This window comes from Microcaecilia unicolor, chromosome 5 (genome assembly GCF_901765095.1).
Source record: "Microcaecilia unicolor chromosome 5, aMicUni1.1, whole genome shotgun sequence".
NCBI classification, from domain to species: domain Eukaryota; kingdom Metazoa; phylum Chordata; class Amphibia; order Gymnophiona; family Siphonopidae; genus Microcaecilia; species Microcaecilia unicolor.
The window spans coordinates 118,503,806-118,524,928 of NC_044035.1; the positions used below are offsets into that span (position 1 = coordinate 118,503,806).

The 21,123-nt window shown below is 37.0% G+C and overlaps 1 protein-coding gene across 1 annotated transcript in view; it reads right to left on the reverse strand.

Moving 5' to 3' along the window:
* The window catches only part of KCNMA1 (potassium calcium-activated channel subfamily M alpha 1), a 1,310,561-nt gene that overhangs the window by 236,318 nt on the left and 1,053,120 nt on the right, over window positions 1-21,123 (reverse strand). The window contains exon 18 of the mRNA XM_030203235.1: window positions 20,504-20,580. Within this exon, the coding sequence (XP_030059095.1) occupies window positions 20,504-20,580 (77 nt within the window). The remainder of the gene's footprint in view (window positions 1-20,503; window positions 20,581-21,123) is intronic.

Sequence of the window (21,123 nt, forward strand, 5' to 3'; positions counted from 1 at the left end):
TTTCAAACGAAGAGCATATTAATTTTAGTGCTATCTACTCGCAAACATCAGTGCCTCTACCATATCACATTATCCCAAATATTCTTGTCCATATTAATATAAAAAAAAAGCTACATCATTGTAGGGAGAGTAGTGCAGTTTGCTACTAGTAATTGCATTTAGAAGAGATTTGTATACTGGAAAGGTTCAGAAAATTATAAGGATCAATTAATAGAGGCCTTCAGATTAAAAGAGCTAAAACAATTTTCACTTTCAAATTTAGAAAATCAACCTACAGGATACTTGGTGAAACAAACTGTGGACACATTACGAAATGAAGAGTGGGTGAAATCAATTTCAAATATGCTAATATTTTGCAAAAGTGATGAAAAGCTAAGTAAATATGGCATTACTATATTAATTATTAGAGCCTGACGCTTCTAAGTGGGTACTTCACTAAAAGGTTATACTCCGAAAGGACTACCTATGTTACAAACATTGCTGAATATAGCTATAAAATAATCTCATTCAATACAGGGTTGCCAGTTCTTGAGGTATCCCCATTTTGGTTGGAGAGCTCCATTGGCTTCCAGTTTCCTCTCATACAAGACTGCTTGTTTTGTTTTTAAATCCCTTGCTGCCTAAAATGTGGTTGGAATAACAAATCATTGTCTTTTACTAAGATTTATCAAGTCCTTTTCAGTTTTCACTGTCATTTTCAAGCTGCAGAGGAGTTAAGTTAAAATAAAATATTTGAATTCTTCTTTCAAATATTTAGCTGCTAAGGTTTCGAGTGAGTTGTCAAATTTTGTAAGATCGACTTTGTGTTATCTCTTATATAGGGAATGCTTGAAAGGTCATATATTTTCTGCGATTGGTATTAAATTTAGATACGATTTTTTTTGTCTGCTAATGTAGGTCTGATTTCTGTCTGCTATGTTTTTCTGCTTTTTTATGTAATGTAATTCCACCTGACTTGGGTGCTTCTTTTCCTTGATTGTAATCCGCAGTGAATAAAATGGAAATATTGCAGAATATAAGTTACCCATAGCATAGCATAGCATATTCTCTAAGTTATACAAGCAACTAGTAGCCCTTCCAAAGTCCCATCCGTGCTCCTCCCCTGTGCACAATCCCCTTGCAAATATACACCATATAATTTTAATGGGCATTCGTCAAATAGCTTTCAGGCACCCTGTTAGCACTTACATAAGCATGTGTGCACATAGACATTTATGAGGGGCATTTTTGATATGTATAAATCTGCTTTGTATATTTTGTTGAATAAGTTCATAAATCAAGTGGCAAAAATAGCTATTTTTGAACCATAAAAAATCTATCTTTTTGTTTCAAAAATGACCTTTGCTAAATGTGTTTGTGCTCAGTGCATCTATCTTTTTTACTCCAGGAACCTGCTTGCTACTCTAATAGGACTAGCCATAACATCTGAGGCTGTCATAGAGACAGATGTGTACTGTTTCTTTCATATCTTGGGGGGTGGGAGGGGGTCAGTGACCACTGGGAAAATGGGGGGGGGGGGGTCATACCTTAATTCCTCCAGTGATCATTATGGGCAATGTTTTGTGACTCAGTCATGATTGAAGCAGGTCTACACCAAAATGTCTTAACTTTTAGCCATGGACATTTTTACTTTGTTCTACTATGGCAGAAAAACATCCAAGTTTTGGGAACACCCAAATCCCACCCCCAACACACCCCTGACTCATCCCCTCATGATTTGGACACACTGCAGATGAACTGCATTTAAATAAACATTTTAAAAAAGTTTTTGAAAAGAGTGATTTGAATGTTTTGGCAAAAAGAAGTCTATCTACCACTTTGTGACGCTTTTTGGACATTTTTCTATTTCAAAAACGAGCCCCTATGTATGCAACACACATAGAAATGTAGGTGCCAAGGTTATAGAATTGCCCTCTACATCCATAGAATAGGTATCCTGATAAGTAAGACCATAAAACAATGATAATCTTCTTTTTTTAACTGCTAGTAAGTATCAGAATACTACTAATTCGGTGGTAAATATTTGCAAAGTATGAGATACTTTTACTGCATGCTTTGTATCTAATGTTCAAAGAACTTGGGTACAGTAGTTCTCTTTGAAAATGTATTCTTGTACTTTGTGCTAGAAGCTAAGAATAGGAAACTAGCATATATACTTTCTAAGGTCCCATGTGCACATGCTGTTTTGCACCCCCAAGCTAAATATACCTTCAGGAATACCTCATTGTATTTAAGCTACAAGCATGCATTTCTGCAAAACCAGAGTTCTTAAGGAAGGAAATTTTCAAACAGGTCAATTTAGGGCTTATATTTCAGACTGAATTGCACACCTTTTCCAATTCCAAGCCCAAGGCAAGTTGCAAGTAGTTACATAAATTATTTTCCTACCCAAGTGAATTTACAATACAAGTTGCACCTGGGGCAATGAAGGATGATGTGACTTGCTCAAGTCATAAGAAATGGTAGTGGAATTTGAACTCTGGCTTTCAGGCCACTCTTCTATTTCACTGCAATCACCCTAGCAATTTGCTATTTACCTAAGTAAATGGCATTGAAAGTTGCCTATTACATCATGTAGACAGCGAAAACCTTAGATGCACAAAAAACATAAGGAGTGTAAGATTCCATTTTTGCTTTTTGGAATCCCCTATTTTTAAGCTTCCTGTTTTTGGGGGAAGGGAACTATCCTTGATTTTTCACTTTTAGTTTAGTTGAGATTGGAACACATCTTGAGTTGAAGGAAGCGAACAGCTCACAACAAACTTGAGCTACCATGGCTATTAAGCAAATACGACTTGTACAAAGATAGCCTTACACAAGAAAGGAAGGATGTTATGTGAATTTATGCTTGCTACTCCATCAGGCAATCCTGAGTGTTTATTTCTTTGACAACTTGCTGACAGCAAATTTCCTGCCCTGTGATCAAAATGGTTTCCTTACAACAAAAACATTAGGTTGAGTACAATGTTGGAACTACATGAATGGAAAGGACTGATAGCGAGAACAGCAAGGCAGCATAGTAGTAAAAATACAGCTGCAGTTACAAATCAGCCCTTCATGGAAACCTTCCAAGGTACTAGCTGTCAAACCACGGGGTATTGCAACCTGCTTTTATCACAGAGAAATAGCAAGAGACCCTTTATTTAAAAAGAGATTGAAGAAGACCCAACCTGGACACAGATCTAGCAAAAGCTATCAATACACTTTAGACATTGTTACTTTATGCTCAGATTTACTGGAACTTGTTTACATTGAGAATGGGAAATATTCTAGCACAGTTACCTATATCTGATAGGGTTCAGAACCATCAAAAGGAGACAGAAGGTTGTTCCACATGTGGAGTACTGATGACTGCAGTTCACCCAGGCAGAATAGTGTTTGCTATGATAAAGTCTGTACTGTTCTACTTCACTAATCTCTGCCTATTGGAAAATTAACTCTACCTTTTTTTCTACAGTACAGAGGGGCAAACAGAAAACTTTCATTTTACTAATAATAGTGTGTATTCTTTGGGAATAGCGTGTCCTCTTTCAATATTGAACACACTATTTCTGAAACAGGGCACACTCTTTTCCCAATAAGGCACTTATGCGCATTGGTTTGCGTATGTACAATAGTTTGCAAATACATGACGGTTCCACTACTGGGAAACAGTGCACCTTCTTTCTGAAATGTCGCACCCTCTTTCCAAAGAATATTGGGACCCTTATTTTTAAAGGAAAACTCTATAGGAGATTTCTCTTTAAAATCCACCTTGCAGACCTGCCAAGGACTATGGGCTAAAAACTACTATCAGAATGATGTCCTTATCAGACTACTAAGGTCTTTGTGTTTTTGTTTTTTCTTTTGGCTGCGTTTTCTCCATATCATCTCAGTAACTCATGTGGTAATCAGAACAAAAATTGAGAAGGGCTGACCTTTTACAATTTATTTTTATATGGTGCTGATTTTTACATGTCTGATCATCACCATTTTCCACCACCAGGTTCTCTTTGGAATATTCATTCAGATAAACTGGATAGCCTCTCCTGTTTCTATTAGAACTCCTCTCCCCTCCATTATAAAATATTCATAGTGAGTTAAGGGCAGATCCCAATGTATACTTTAATGTTATTCTAAATTCCATATAATCACATCACAGCATCTAATTTTACTCCTGGGCAAATTTTTCAATACTATGCATTGCAGAGTTTCTGCAACATCCCCATCTATGCAGAATTCAGTCCTTCCTGTGCATAATTCACACATCTCCTCTCCATGGCACCTCTGCTGGCTTGCCCTCCTTCTCTCATCCTTCATCCCCTCCCCCTTCTCTGGCACCCTGAACACACAGAGACCTCCCGAGCCCCCAATCTGTAGCTGATCACCACAAATGGAAGAAGCTGCATATCGGGCAACATCTTCCTCCTCTGCCACCCAATGCTGAATTCAAAATGTGAACTGGATGGTTTAAATGTTGAATTCAGAACCAAAATGGCAGAGGAGGCCATAGCCTGATATGAAGCTGCTCTCCTCTTCTTCCAATTGTGATGATCAATACTGGGCATGGGGTAGGTGCTCATGTGGAGGTGCCATAGGGGTAGGGGGGAGAGAGGGAAAGAGGCATGGGTGTCTGTACCAGTGGAGGGGATAGAATGGGAAGAGAGAGAGCTGGGTGGAGCTTGGTGTTCTCTGGTGTTGCGGAGGTGTAGCAGAAAGACAAAAACCGTCTATATGTAGAAGAAAGAACTGTATGTCTGCAAGCTGAGGGGAACTTAGGGGGAAGCTGGGGAGTTATGCACAGGTGGAAAGGAGACAGAAAACTGGAGTGATTCATGGAGGGATTCAGTTGTAGGGGTGTATGGGTCATTGAGACAGTTATGGGGTATATGATGTTTTGGGGCTGGTAACTGCGAGAGTGCTTTGGAGGTAGTGGGTGCTTGCCAGAGCAAAAAGATTTGAGAGAGAGGCGTGTGTGTGCACATACATGTTTGGGATGCTGGGGATAGGCTGAGAAAGTGTTATGGGGATGCGTGTGTGCCAGGTCAAGTTTGAGAATAAAAAGGATGGGGAGAGAACTGGACGGGGAGAGACAGGTAGAGATGAAATTTGAAAGAGGGCATAATTAAAACTGAGGCTGTCTGGGGTCAGGGAGGAGGATATCAAATCTAGGGAAGAGGTTTAAGCTAGTTGGAGAGTGAGACTGGGGTGTGGGGTTCAGGCCTGAGGACATTGAGAAAAGCCATGCCTATATAATGGAGGAATTGTATACAAATAACGAGTACAGAATTTTGCAGAATTAGAAATAATGTGTGAAGAATTTTCAAAATGTTTGTACAGGTTTATTTATTTTAATTTTTGCACGTAATTCCCCCACGATTAACAAAACAGCAGCTGACACTACTGTACCTAGCCCACTAGCTGGCGAGTGCATGAGTCAGTATTTGAATACAAACATTTTGCTTAGAGGCGTAAACCATCAAATGCTAGACCCAGGTCCTTATTAGCATTTAGCAGCTATTACCAAAGCACTGACTATAAATATCACTCTTTCAAAAAATAATTAGATCTCTTCATAAAGGCAGTTAATAGATCCCAATAAATAAATACACAAATAGAAACACCAACAGCACCAAAGCACTAATCATGTCTTGCATGCTACTGCAAACACCAACTTTCTAAGAAGCACAAACAGCACCAATATATTCAGTAAATTAAAAAAAAAAAAAGAATCATAAAAAAAAGAATCATCCACCAAAAAAGGAATAGATAGTAGATTATTTATTCTTTTTAAAAAATCGAAATGCGATCCCAGTAGAAACTGGCAGAACTACAATGTACAACACAAGACGAGGATGAAACCACAGACACCACAGACATGGAACAGCATGTGTTGGCGTTAAAACTTACAGGCACGTAAACTGGTGGAGCAATCATTAACAGAGACAGAAGAAAGTGGGAAGGCTCTCTCAAGGGTGTCCATGTTACTATGCACACTGCCTGACATGCAAGAGCAGTCACGCTCAGAGCGTCCGCAATCAAAACAACATGCCAGTCTCATTCTCTTGTAGATGGACATCTTGGCTATAATCATGTGTTGGATGGGAGGAGAGGAAGAGTAGCAGGTTAATGGCAAGGTTAGATATCACAAGGCAACTGGAAGGTCATTGTAAGGGATCTAGTTGAGGCCTTAGTGCATTTTAACAGTCTTGACCCAGAAAAAGAGACAAAATTACAATCAATTAACATTTTAAGTTGCAAAATGAGTAGCTTTTTTCTATGGCACATTCTGGAAGGCTTTTACACTATTTTTAAAGATAAAATGGCTAACAACAAGCACTAGATGTTGCAGATAACAATATAATCATGTTATTCATTAAGAATAATTGTAAAAATCACAAATTGAAATTTCCTTTGTAATATAATCATTATCATAGTTAAAACTGTATTTCTTTTCTTCCATAAGTTAGGAGGGAGGTCATCTATTAACTACTCTGACTTCTTATAAATTTTGTGAACCTAAAGATAAATTGATAGACAGGCACACAGAGCACATATATCTTGCAATCAAACAGTGCCTGGCTGATAGTTTTTTTAGACACAGATAGCAATTCAATGCAAATAAGATTTGACTAATGAATCTAAAGACATTTACACCAAACATCTTTGGAAGGCCACTAGTAGTGCAAGAATTATAAAGGCCTTCTGGAATTTTAAATTGACCTTCAAGTGAGAAAGTTAAAGTAAAATCCAAAAACTTTTTCTGTACAACAAATAGCAGTTTGATAAGATTCACATTACAAGAGGTTCTTGACTAAGACATCACCAAAAGCTGAAGGAATGGATGTCCAGCCTTTGATCCTTTTGGAGATCAGATCTGTGCTACATCATATCAAAATGACATCTGAAAATCATCATTATCTTGAACAAACGTGGAGATGTGGAAGGAAATTATAGAAAGTTTTTTTTAAATATATGAAACCCAATTTTATATGTAGAAAATGATTTATACAAAGTGCACCACCAATCACATGCACAAAAGTGTACGCATAGAATAATCCTACATATACTTTTATATTTGTACAAAGTAGGCATTCCCAGGAGTTAAGCTTGGAATTTGCACATATACTTTACCCTGAAGCAAGTATCATATACACTTGTGCCTGCCACTGTTGGTTGTATGTATAAGCAGCAATTATTAAAGGGAAAGTATATGTGTATGTTCCCTTTCTAAAATTGTCCCTTTTTACATGTCTACTGGCCACATTCACTTGCCTGGCCAGTTTGTAAAATCACCTCCATGTTTGTGTTGTATAAAAGTATAAAAACATTAATTCTTTTTGCAATATAATATGAACAGAACCATGACCTCCAATAGAAGGGTACTGGTTTTTGATTTACACTATTCATACATTGAAAAGTATACACTTTTGTGACATTTATATAGTACTTGAAAGCCAGAATGAGAATTCTCAATTAGAAATTGTTTCGGAAGTTCAATTGGAGTAATTCAGGTGATGGCTTAGCAAAAACGGCTAGATTTACTGAAGAAAGCTTTGGTTTTGCCACAGTTCAATTTACAAAGTTTGAAGACTATAATGAAAACCTAGAAGACTTGCCAACCACATCATTCAAAAGTATAACTATTCTTTTAGCCTTCTTCTTAATAAATATTTGCTTTTTCAATAAAATGGTGGTACAACTGTGGCATTATTTCAGCAGCTCTGGGGCTTTCAATTTCTTTAAACTACAATATAGCCACCAAGAGAAAGGGATTTTAAATCTTTCAAATGGGTCAAGCACTGTTCTAAGGCCTTTCATGAATTTGCCATACCATATATTTCTCAAGCAAGGGTAACGCTATGATTGTGAAAAACAGGCACTGGAGGAGATGAATGGGTGATCTCTTCAGCAGCAAAACCATTCTTCTAGAAAACACATTTGCTCATATTTCTAGTTACATGTTCTTTTTGCACCTCAGTCAAGTTATCTTAACAATTGTTTTGATCGATCAACATGCAGTGTCAGGCTGCTCAGTCCTTAGTGCTTGGCAAATACTGTTTCACTGCAGCTTTTGTCATAAATGGCTGTCCCCTCATCTCCCCTTCAACTGCATTTGCACCTTTAGACTTCAAAACATCATTTTCATTGATATGAATCATAATATATTTCCATTTTACTCCAATATTATTTTCCAGCTAGAGAAAGCAGTTTCATGAAAAGTTTCAAATCCAAGTTAAAAAATGTTGAAACTCTTTTTAGATCATTTCAGAACACTTTGTTTTTATGATGTATTTTTTCAAGATATTTTAGGTTAATACAGTACTTATGCCAGATTATATTCTACAAATGCTGAAGGGAAACAAAGCCTCAGAAACACTGAAACATTATGTTGCTGGTTAGTAATAGTCCCTGGTTTTCATTTTCATACAGCTGTGTTAAGGTAATACAGTAGATTCCTATGATAGGAACACCATTGGGATTACATGCCACTTTTCCTATAGGTTCAAATACCTTAACATCAGAAATTACAGAATCATCTTTTAAAGGTTCCAGTATCATCTTTATGAGGTAATATTCTTTTGCTGTGTTGGTCTACTTAAATGCACAGTATTCTTTTGAACTGGAATTCTTGACATGGAATCCACTGTACTGCCTTTGGAATAACAGAATAAGGTGGGTGGAAGGGATGAATTTCTGAACGATTTTACTAAAACCAAATCATATGTCATGGTTCAACTGAAACCTCTTAATAAAGGAACAGGATAGAAGGTAACTCAATAAAAACCATCAGGGACTGTTTATCATTTTCTGGAGACCATGCATCTTTTTTGGGTTTTTAAATGTTTGAAATGGTTAGCATGCAGAAAACAGGCTTTAACCTGACAAAAGCAAAATGATTTGCTGTCATTATTTCAACATTAAGGCAATCATTTATTAGTGAAATCTTTTTTTAATCTATAGATAAACTAATAAAAAAAAAGCATGCTGCTACTAATCATTCTTCCATACAACTGAGGAACAATCATGGCAATTTGTTGTAATGTATAATGAGAGGACTAAAGACAAGACAAAGATGATTGAAGATGTTTCCACCACACACATACTGTTTCCTGTCATCAGACCAGATTATCAGCAGAGAGGTGGGAGCCCCTTTTGTACAGCCTTTTGGTGATTGTTAAATAAATTTCTCACCTGTTGATAAAACAAGGATCAGTGAAAAAGTAAGACAAAGTGGGGGGGGGGGGGGGGGGATTATGGACATTTAGACATCCTTAGGTCCTAAGTTGATAATTTTTTTCTGTTATGAGTAAAGCAGGGAATCTTCCATATCTGGAAGGGTTCTAAAGAGGAGGCTGTGGGGTCCTTTTACAAAACCATGGTAGTGTTTTTTTTTTAGCTTGCAGTAAAAATCAGCTGGCAGTTAATACTGAGATGCTCATATTCTTATGGGTATCTCAGCGTTTACCACCAGCTGATTTTTACAGCGAGCTAAATATGCTAGTGTGGTTTTGTAAAAAAAACCCTGTGTAAGGTCTCAGCCCAAAGAGGGCAGAAAAATTAAAATTATAACTAAAGAAGCCAGAGACTGGCCAAGGTACTGCACCTCCATAGTTCTGATTTAGGGAATAATCCTACATATACTTTTGCCAGCATAAGTGATATTTTAACAACATAGGTATGCAATTTTTTGTTTGATCTCCTTATTTATAGTCACCTTTTTTTAAAAATTTGGTCTGCTGGTGATTGTTTTTTTTATTTTATTTTATTTTTTTAACTGGTGATTGTTTTTTTTATTTTTTTTTAACTCACCATTAGATTTTCTCCGAGGTACAGCTCATAATCTTGCTTTTTAGTGTATATGTTAAATTCTTGGAATAAGAGTTGATTTGTAATTTGATATTTATTCATGATTGAGTATTCATAATTGGATATATGTTTACAATATTTAAATAGGTAAAATTCTTTTTTCCTAAGATTTACATTTTGTAGGAATTATCCTTGCTGGACGGGTGGGAATTGGTTAGGGGAAAATTGGCCTGGATGGCAATTATCCAGAGGGTAATTGGTGGGTGGGAACTCACCTTGAACCGTCATTTAGGCACATAAGTGGCCACATGAATATAAATGAGCAGTTATAGCAAGGCCTCCCAAACCTGTCCTGGGGACCCAACAGGGTTTCCAGGATATCCACAATGAATACGCATGAGATGACTCAGATAGCCTAAAAACTGCAGGACATGCTTGGGAAGCCCTGTCTTATAGAATACTGAGTAGAAGAAAAGCAAGCGCCATATTTTAACAGTGCGTACTTTGCCAATAGTTGTGCATATGGGCAGAGTATGGGGAGGGGATGCACAAGTACGCATGTAGATTACAGAATACTAAAATTTATGCATGTTCTAGCTCACAAACAGGCATGGGCATTTACACTGAATGTAGGGCTGGTGTTTGGCCTCATAAAGAATAGTAGGTGGCTACTTTTCTTTATAAAATAGGTAGTCCAAAAAAGAAGCACCAAGGGCTTTCAAGAATAGTACAAGTGTGCTTTTATTGAAGATCTGACATGGGCCGTGTTTTGACATAAAACAACGCCTGCATCAGGGGTCAATACAGCCAATCAACACTAATTAAATAAGCTATTGCTCAAAAATAGTGCTCAGCATAGTAACACTCCGCTCTGGGGCCAACAGTTAAAGTGGGTATTCACATAAGCAAATCCTGGGCAGGACTCACACTTATGTGTGTAACTTAGAGAATACAAATTTCTGTTATTTTGGTGCAAGCACATACACCAGCTCAATGGCTCATGCCTAAATGTGACCATCTCTGGGAAACGGTGACTGAAGTCAGCAGAAACAAAAAATGAGGTTTTAATGAATCCTGTTAGAGCAATAGTCCAAACCCCATTCTTTTACATTAATTTTTTAAAAAAAGTTACAGAAGTTCAGACAATGTAACTTTTGCAGACTGCTTATGAATCCATGACATGAATAATCAGCCAGTCTCAACATTTTAGATTCGCTACTTTTTCCATTTTTTCCCAAAGATGGTCACAAATTATAAGTACTGTGGAAATGGAAGGAGAGAGTTACATCTTTGTGTCTTAAGAAAATATGTCTTAGAGAAACTGGCTTTTAAGTAAATCTAGTGCCTAGGCAGCCCAAGTCTAATCATGCTGTATATTAGTGAGAAAGCTGTTTCTGTACAAATGAGAAGCAACAATATGTGCTAGTCAACTATAAGAATTTGTGGCATCTAAAAATTCCATGAACGAGTGGAATACAAGGTGTCAGAGTGTTTCAGTTGCGTTATCTGAACCTACTGGATGCTAGCAATAAAGGTCCCGATAATCAGACCGTGGGAGTTAACCTGGCTAACTCCCACAGTTGGCTCTAAGCATGGATATTCAATGCCAGGCCATTTCCAGTGACTGGCATTGAATATATGGTTTATTTTTGGCTGGTTCAAACTTAACTGGTCAAGCCAATATTCAGCGCTGGCCAGTTGAGTTTGAACCAGCCAAAAATAGGCCTAGTATTCATGCGGCCAAATATAGCTGCAAAACTTGCACTTGAAAATTGGTGGATAGCCAGTTATATTATGTAATGTAACCGGCTATCCGCTAGCTGCTATCCACAAATTGTCAGTGAGTCATGGCAAAACATGTCCAGCTGGTAATTTGCAGATAGCCAGTTAGGGTGCATTTAACCAGCCAAGTGCCGGTCCTAGTCGGTTAAATGCATTTGAATATCAGGGGGCAGGTGTTCAACATCTTAAGACCATGCAAATTGTGTGTTTTCACCAATGTCTGTTTCATCATGATTAGATGCCTGTAATCTGGAGAATATCCAAATGCAGGGGGGTCATTCTGCCACTTTGTATTATGATCTTCTTCCATTGCTAGCAATTATCATGTACCCAGTGATGGATAAAGCAATCTCTTACTAACGGCTTGCTAGACTATTTTATTTCTTTACAGTCACATCAACAGTACATACATACCCACTTAATCTTCTTTAAAGAACAGATGCCACATAGGCACATCTGGGCACCTGTGTAGAGGCACTCTCCAACAGAATAACCCCATATCCCTCACTAGTTGAACCAGTGCATCAGCTTATACTGAGTAATGAGGTCCAAGAGAAGGCATATGTGGTTTGTTAAACACTGCCCATTTGAACCTGTTTTAAATGGAATGTGTTTCTATATAATGTACGGGTCCACTTTAGGCCATGTTCTTTCTTCTGCCCTTTCCTGAGTCTGTGTTAATTCTCAGAGGAGAACCCTCTGCTGTGGATGTATATTTATGTGTGTCCTCACACATTCATATGCACCAATTACTGGTATATACAAAAGCAGTTTTTCCTACCTCTAAGCAAGTGTAACTTGGCGTGGGAACTCTCAGATATGCACCTATGTGCCTTTACTGGCTAAGTACCCTGGTACAAAATTACCTTCTACCTAGTCAATATTCAAAACAATTTAAATCCTGCCCAGTTAAATAGCTTGTGCCTGCCTCTCTGTTGAAAACCACAGGCTAAATATTGACTGATACAGTCCAAGTAAATTTTAAGACTGAGAGAAAGGGATATTAAATTGGTGAAAGGGAGATGAATCCCCTACTCTTGATGTTCAGTTATACCTGCTGCACACCTCCTTTATAAAGAAGGTTGAAGAAATTTTAATAAATAGATAAATAAATAAGGTTAAGAAATTTTAATAGATAGATAAATAAATTCACTACATAAAGAAGTGTAGTTTCTATTGGTGTTGGAGGATTGCCAGACAGCTGTAAATTCTACTGAGCTGCTATGTGAAAAGGATTCAACAGAAGCCTGACTGCATTGGATACAGAAGAAGTACTCCAGTTCTACTGAAGAGAAAGGGTGATGACCCAGATGTTTAGGCGGTCAGACGCACAAACGGGCGGCGGCGAGGCATGGCTAGAAAATGAGGCTCTGGAAGTTAAGGTAGGTGGGAGATTGGAGGAAAGGCTAGAAGGTACGAACAAGCAAGTTAGTCAGAGATAGGGAGGGGGAGGTAATAAAGATTAGAGGGGGTGGAGGTAAGTAGCAAGAGGAGCAGTCCTGAGGGGTGGAGAAAAGCGGACAGCCACTGGAGGCAGTGGGAGCGATATTTTCAAAGTGCAATCACCATTTTTGCCTGCTGCTGCAATGGCTCATGCTGCGGCCATAATAAATTTCACTCTTCTTCTCGGATAACTTGTCAAGTATTGCTATATGTAGTGTATGGTGGGATGAAAGAGAGTGTCAATGTGCTGCCTGCCCAGTTTGAGAGTCTGTATTGAGATGTAGAGGTATAGATACAGATAAAATCCAGGGTGGGTCCCTCTCCAAAGAGTACCTCTGCTGTGGAGGAGCTGTTGAAGAAATTCCTACTGCGTGTGCAGATTTCAAGTGAATAGCTTTTTGGACTGTATAGATTGTTGATTTTCTACAAGGATTATAGTAGATGTAAATATACTCTCAGCTAAAGAAATAATCCGCGTGAAGTATTCCAGTAAACTATTCTTGCCTTTGAAAGAACCCCAAACTGTTGTGTTGTCTGTTTTCTGTTGCTGGGATTTGAGAAGAAGATTTTTCACAAGTCTAAGGACTTGAAAACTAACGGAACATAGAACTAGAAGCTCAGGGGCCCTTTTACAAAGCCACGGGAGGGCTAATGCGCAGGTAGCATGTGCCAAATTGGCACTACTGCTGGGGTAGCGCGTGCGCCCGGCAGTAATTCTGGGTTTCCCACAGTAGAAAATATTTTTCTATTTTCTACTGTGGGAGGTGTTCCTGGAGGTAATCGGCAGCACGGCAACATTGGTATGCACTGCATGGTTACCATGCAGGTAGCGTATGAGCCCTTACCGCTGTCAATGGATGGCAGTAAGGGATAGGGCCATTATTAGGCACGCGCTAGTTTTAATTTTTGTACACGCCCATTTCCCAGCTCATTAAAAAATGGCCTTTTTCCCAGTCATGGTAAAAGTGGCCCAGCAAGCGCCCATACTACTGCAGGCCCCTTTTAACTGCGGCTTTGTAAAAGGACCCCTAATAGTTTTGGAACGGAGTATAAGAACAAACCATTGTTTTTAGATCAAATCTGCTTATGAGTAGAATTAATTTTATTTCAGCTTTTGACATTATCTTTTGCTTCTCTGCCAATAGTTTAGATAGATATATACTAGGATATAGCAATTCTTGTAATACTATCTTTGTATTCTGCTATTAAAGTAAGAGGATTGATAGTTTTTCCCTCATTTCCAAAGAAATCCATGAAAAGTTCAAAAGATTCTGCAACTGAGATATTAAATTAATTTCACATATTGACACCAGGCAAAACAAAAACCATCCCTTTTTCTCTGCTGATTCTTTTTGTTGACATATACAATAATGCCTACAACTTCCTGCCCCCAACACACATACTGCACAACTCATGTTTTTTACCCAAAAAAACCCTCTGCAACATTAACAAAAACTTGACGCATGAGGACATCTAGTGGATCTACATCAAACAGCAGCTGGAAATGTATAAATCTTGACAAGAGACAAACTCCTTGATGGCAGTGAAAAAAAAAAAAAAGACCCAGTTTAACTACCATTAAGAATTGAAATGGAGACAAAATCATTTCAATTCATCCAAGATTGATGGTCCACAGCACAAGACATGAGAACAAAGACAGCAAAAAGCGGGATTTGATAGAATATTATGCCAAGATATGAACAACCAGAGAAGCATTTGAAAAAGACCAGACTGTTTTGATTGGCTTGTTGCAAATACCTGTGATCAGTGTTAAAAAAATAACAAAATTGTATTTGACGTCCCACAGAACAATTTCCATTTTCTGAAAAAATACAGCAGCATCTATAGATTTAAATTCAATGGGTGACAAATGATTTTTTTTAATGGTCAAAGTTCTCTCTCCTTCATTTTATTTGACTGTGCTTTTTCCTCTAGATTTAAAGCAATTTCCGGACCTTAGAGTGCAGCTGGTGCAATAATTTTGCAAAGTTCTGTCGATCTCTGTGATTTGTTGGCTGTTTCCTGTAATTCACAGTGTCCTTGTACTTCAGCCAAAACTCTGCAGAAACGCCACAAGAACTAAGCGGCAAGTCTGTACATTTATATTGATGTTTTTAAAAAATGCATGTTGTGGTTTAATGAAATTTTTATAGACCAATTCATAATTGTGGACAACTTTACGACCCCTCTCCTTCAGCTTGTTAAAAGGAATGGTCAGCTAATGTGCTGTCACACTTCCCCACATTATTTCAATTGGCACTGACATGGCTAGCAGTGTATAAGAAATAATGAGTAGCCAAGATGTTGTCATTTTTACTTTTCAACCCCTTAGGGAATCATCTTTCATTTTTGAAACCAGTTTCTATATAGTAGTCAATGGGATATAAAACAAGGGCTGGTATTGGTCAAAACCATTGTCATGAAAATTAGCTTTTTTAAGAGAAAAAGCAAATTTAACAAAGGAATAAATGGATTAGTGTTCAAATAGTTTTGAACTAGGGTGGTGCATGAATCTTTGTGAGCTGGGAAACAATGTTTTGCTTCCATGTTTAAATTAATGTCCAAATCATTCTGGAGTACACTGCTTGATTCCTGATTATAAAATACAGGATTGCATACTCCAGAATGGTTTGAGATGGGAGTTAAATTATAAGACCAGAATACAGTGTCCGGCATGCTGAGGGCTGGTTATAAGATGTGGTGATTGCAGAGATCACAGATACCATGAAGGCTCACAATCACCCTACATTTGCCCATAGCCTGTAGCACTAAAGAATCAGCATGAAGGCCATATCAGCCTGGAGTAGCACCCCTATCACCAAATCAGAACATCTAACATTTTCATCGTGTACAATGTACCTAGTCTTCATATTAATTTGATGGTGTACTATGTGATATATTTAGGGTGCTTAGAATCCTTAGCTATTTCTAACTTTATTTCAGCTATATGTCTAGTTGCAATGTTTCTATTTCACCTCTCCTCCTCAAAATTTTCTATTGAAATAGCACCTTTTGAAATTATAGAGCAGCATCACAGAACGAATTGTTAAGCAGTATGGTGTCACTGTGATGAGAAAAAAATATTGCTTTATATGTGCAGCATTTTTGCAAAGAAACTGAACACATGGTGCCTTCTATTGGTTCAAAATGCCCACAAGTGACACAGATTTTTACATATATATTAATTATAGCTTCATATCATAAAAGGCAAAGCCAATTTAAGTGTTTGCTGTTTTTTGTTTTAAGTCTGGACTTGTAGCTCTGTTGTTCTTACTGAAATCGTACTACAAGTACTGGCAAAACCAATCTACCCTTCAAGCCTTGTAACCACTCAGTATCCCTTGAGCCAAGATTCACTCATACTGATTATTCCTACGTTAACATATTTCTCCTGTTCCAACATTTACTACTTCCTGACCTTTAACTTCCCTTTAAGATTCGGGTTACATTGGCAAATTAGGTAGAAAACAGAATGGACCACAATTTACACTGCATGTATACTACTATGCAAATCTGCTTCACATCAGCTCCAAAACGACAAAATATGACACACTATTGAAAGGTCAAAATCAAAAGAGCATGAAAAAATTTATACCATGCTTAAACGTCAGGAGGCAACCTGCAGAAAATCCAGGAACAGACAAATCCTGACATATTTCTCCACCCTGGAGGGTTTATCCCTGGTTTATTATTAACTGCTCAATGTGACTTCTTTTGTGATTTGGGACATAAAACAAACCTTCAAATGTTTCCAGCCTTCAAAACTACTGCCAAATTAATCATACTTAGCATGACTTATCACAATTGTCACATTTATAATTAAGGGAATCTTATGTAAGTATATGAATCCTTTATACACCGATTCTATCGTAGCTAAATATTCATTGCCAAAAAGTTATTTGCAAACTTTCTGCAAAGTTAGTTGTGTCACATGACATATATAATTGGAGCACTGCTGGTGTTATCAGATAAAAATATTTGTTCATCTGCATTCTATTTCTGATTTGTGTTTTTATGTCTCTATCAATTCTATTTCATTTTTCATCCTAAGGGTTCCCAGTTTTTTTCTGGAACTAAAGTATTGTGAGCCTTCATTTATAACCACCTAAGGATCTTCTCTATTTTTGATGATCCTTAATCTCTCAAATCATCATGACAAATACCTTTTGGGTCACTGACCACAACCTCCTGTGGAATTCAGGAGGTGTGCACCCTCGATGTGACCCATAGGTGTCACTATTTATGTCTCTAGGGTTCCTACCATCAAGCATTATCAACATGGCCCATATAGTATGCACCAGCCCAGACTGATTCCAGGAGCCAAAGCTGGCTGATGGAATCAAAATTAGATCTCTCAAGTGGCAGTACACATTGCTGCAACTGAGCCTCTGGGCAACCCAACTACAAGTGATGTTAGGTACTTTAGTTCAAAACACAATGGAACCAATACATTTTGAACTGAGATGGAATATATTTAAAATTAAACGTTATATAAAAGTAGTACTTTAGCCTTTATAGGACACCAATTCAGCAGTTCATCCTTTCTGAAAGACAGTTCAGTAAAGTAAAACTGCTTGTGGCTGTGTAAAGTAATAAAAAGATATAGAACTATGTCATGTGCTAGGCAGCGCTATATGTCTAAATTCAAAATGCTATGCATGAATTAAATATACAAAATTTGCTCCAAATATACTGGCTTCTTATTGGTCCACTTTATATTGTAATCTGAATGTAGTTGCATTGGATTCAATTACAAAAGAAGCAATTCCTGACTGTGCTGATATTTCTCTTACATCCTGCTAAGAGTTGAAGGGTTCTTTGGAAGGTTTCAGAGAAACACTGGAGTGTTACAGCAAGACTGTTCTAAAGATTATGGTTTTCAGTTTTGGGGAGAGAGTTCAGTAGTGCACTATGCCACTGAGTACATTAGCATAGAAGAAAATAAATCCATATTAGAAAATTACCATTGTCCTACTGATGTCCTTAAAACTTATATGGCAGATTGAAAGCTATTTAAAAGAAATACCATTGTCCAGCTTAGATTTCCACTGGTTAAAAAAATGGTTTAAAAAAGAATAACTAAAACTGCTGTATTTTCTTCAAAGTCACACAAAGCTGTGGCCACTGTTAATAAGATGAAATGTGTAGGTGTGATGTAACTGCTACATGCAACATAAATAAAATACGGGAAAATTCTCTTCCATAAAAAAACAGGTTTGACTGCACTGTGGGCTACAGGAAACCCATTTTTACTCACAATATATCACTATCAGTGCGCAGTTAAAATATAGTGGGCCGTGTTCCAAGGCAGCAAGAGAAAAATAAATCAAAGATATATCAATCATCACAGGTTACAACAATTTCCTTCAAACACAAGAACTTTACGTGGGTTTTATTTTCCCCTTCTCGATTCCTTTCAGCATTAGCGACTGGAAAAGAATAAATGATTAGACCCAGCTTCTAACAGAAGATGAAAGAAAAGGAGAATTAAGCTGTCTACAGTTCATATATTCAATGGCACACTGAGTGCAAATTTACTTTCACAGAATTGGAAAAGGTAATGCTGGAATTTAAAAGAAAGAAAATGAAAACATTAATCTGAAAATAATATAAAAGGTGGTATATCAAGTATTGAATAAACAAACATAAATATCAGTATTTGTATTCAGAAACTACATACTCAAGTCTTTCTCCTCTAAGGAATAAAAAAAAGGAATAACAGAAAACAGAAAGGAAAGGCTTGGTGATTTTAATTCTGTAGCCTTGTAAAGATGTATGATCTCTCCAGCTTTCTCCAAACTATTAATGCTAGGCCTAACAAGTTTGGTAAGTGGCTATGAAGGTTAGGCTTAGTTTTATGCTCTAACAATACTGTAGTGAATGTTTAGATAGTACATAGAAGAAAATAATTCCTCAAATACATTATTTAAAGCTGATGCTTTCAAATGGTTTTAGGACATTGTGTAATTACATAATAAATGATGTATCAGCCTTATACACATCGGTCACCTAAGTACCTCAGTGGTATTGTTTTTTCACTCAGATGTTTCCTATTATTCTACCACTCCATGCTCTATGATTTATAGAAAAATCACTCTAAATTTGTAACATGCATAAAGAAAAAGAACTTGGATATTCGTTTATCATTTAATGCAGCCTTAAATGCCAAATCCAGGCACCCATGGTAAAAGACATTTTTGGTTTATATTGTATCTATGATATACAATACTGTATTTAAAAAAGTAACATGTACAATGGATGAAAGATCTTAAAAGCCTATCTCTCTATATTTTTTTTCACCTTCCTTGGAAAATTGCCTTTCTGATTTAGAGAGCTCACATCTTAGAAACCGATAGCCTCCTTCTTCAGCCTCACTAACCACATCAGATTGCTTAACCTCTGTTCAACATACTTTCCCTTTATTGGACTTATTAGTATAACAACTTCACTAGCAAATGGTTCTTGCAAATGTTCTAATTAAATTACTAGACACGCTCTGAATTTGTAGTCTTATTAATATTAGAGTCAACTATGCTATTCAACATTTTGCAAATCTGGATATTTTCCCGGCTTGCCCAACAAACCTTCTGTGGATGTTCTTAAAGCAAGCAATCAGAGAAACAAATCTGAAAGATTCCAATGTCACACTTACAAAAGGTGCACCCTTACATAATCAATTGTATGAGAAACCATGGTTATAAATAAATCATGCTATATATCTACAAGTTTCCCCATTTAAAGTAATGGGATTTTTTTTAGTTTCCTGTTGAATCTTATGAATTCCTTCCAGTTTCAAAAAATGAACAGAAGGTTTTCAATTTTTATCTTACTATAATGAAAGGACCCTGGTCTATTGTTTCCTTTCCTCAAGTATTCAATAGTTTGGTTTTCTCTCTAAAAATGCCACCTCTCTGAATCGCAGTTGCATTCGAATATTGATGATTCCATTGCAATTTTAAAGGGGATGGGATTTGATATACTGACTCTTGGCTATAATCATAATGGTTTACATATCATATACAGGTATTTATTTTGTATATGAGGCAATGGAGGGTTAAGTGACTTGACAAGAATTACAAGGACCTGAAGTGGGAATTGAGGTCTCAGGTCATTAGGCTACTCCTCCACTCCAATTTAAAATGTTATCAGATAAGGTATCATTAATTATTTAAAACAAATCATTTGTATACCATACAATGGAAACATATCTATTTGATATCCATGCACCCATGCTTCATTTAGGATTTTTTTATTCTTTTTTTTGGGGGGGGGAGGGGTTATCTAAACAAGCACTGTAGTAAAGAACAGGATTCAAATAGTATGAAATGTAATTGAAGGATCTGACATGTTAACATTCCATGGTCAAGTCTCATGGCTTATTTCTTCTCTGCTGTGTGAAAAAAAAAACACAAAGAACTCTCAGAAAGATTCCTTTGTCTGAGCAGTCCTTGAAGTTGGGGTGGAAGAAAGAAGGGAAAATATTACTTACGCCGTTTGCAACCGCATTTTTTAATCCTCTTGGGATCGGTGATGTCATCATGACATGCCTTGCAGTAAAAATATGCCCTGAAGAGACAGAATGGAAAAACTGACACTTCTCTTAATCCAGACAAATGAAATCAGTACCACATTTTCTCCTGTGTCTGTGCCAAATTGATGAAACATGCCAACACTAGTTGTAAGTTTTTTTTTAAGAGGCTTGTTTGCTGAAAGTCCTAAGATTTCTTTTACTGCTTCTATGATTCAACTCTAATTTAAAAATGAAATGAGAGACCATTGGCAGAAAGATACAAACATGTGGTCAATCTATTATAAAAACTGATAAAAACCATTGCTGTTCAATGAGCCCCTTGATTCTAATAATAGCATATCCAGTCACCCAATTTTTCCAATAAGGTAGACAGATTGAATGAATCCTAAGTTCTTTCCTTAAAAATACCCTTTCCTGCTCTCAATTTGAAATGTCTATTTTGATTTCTACTAAAGAATCTATATAAAAATACAAAGGTTGTTTTGATTCAAAATTTTTATATTAACTTAAAGAAGAGTTGCTTGCATACCCATTCAGTAAATCTATCCAATTTGTCCACAATACAACTAACATCTTAA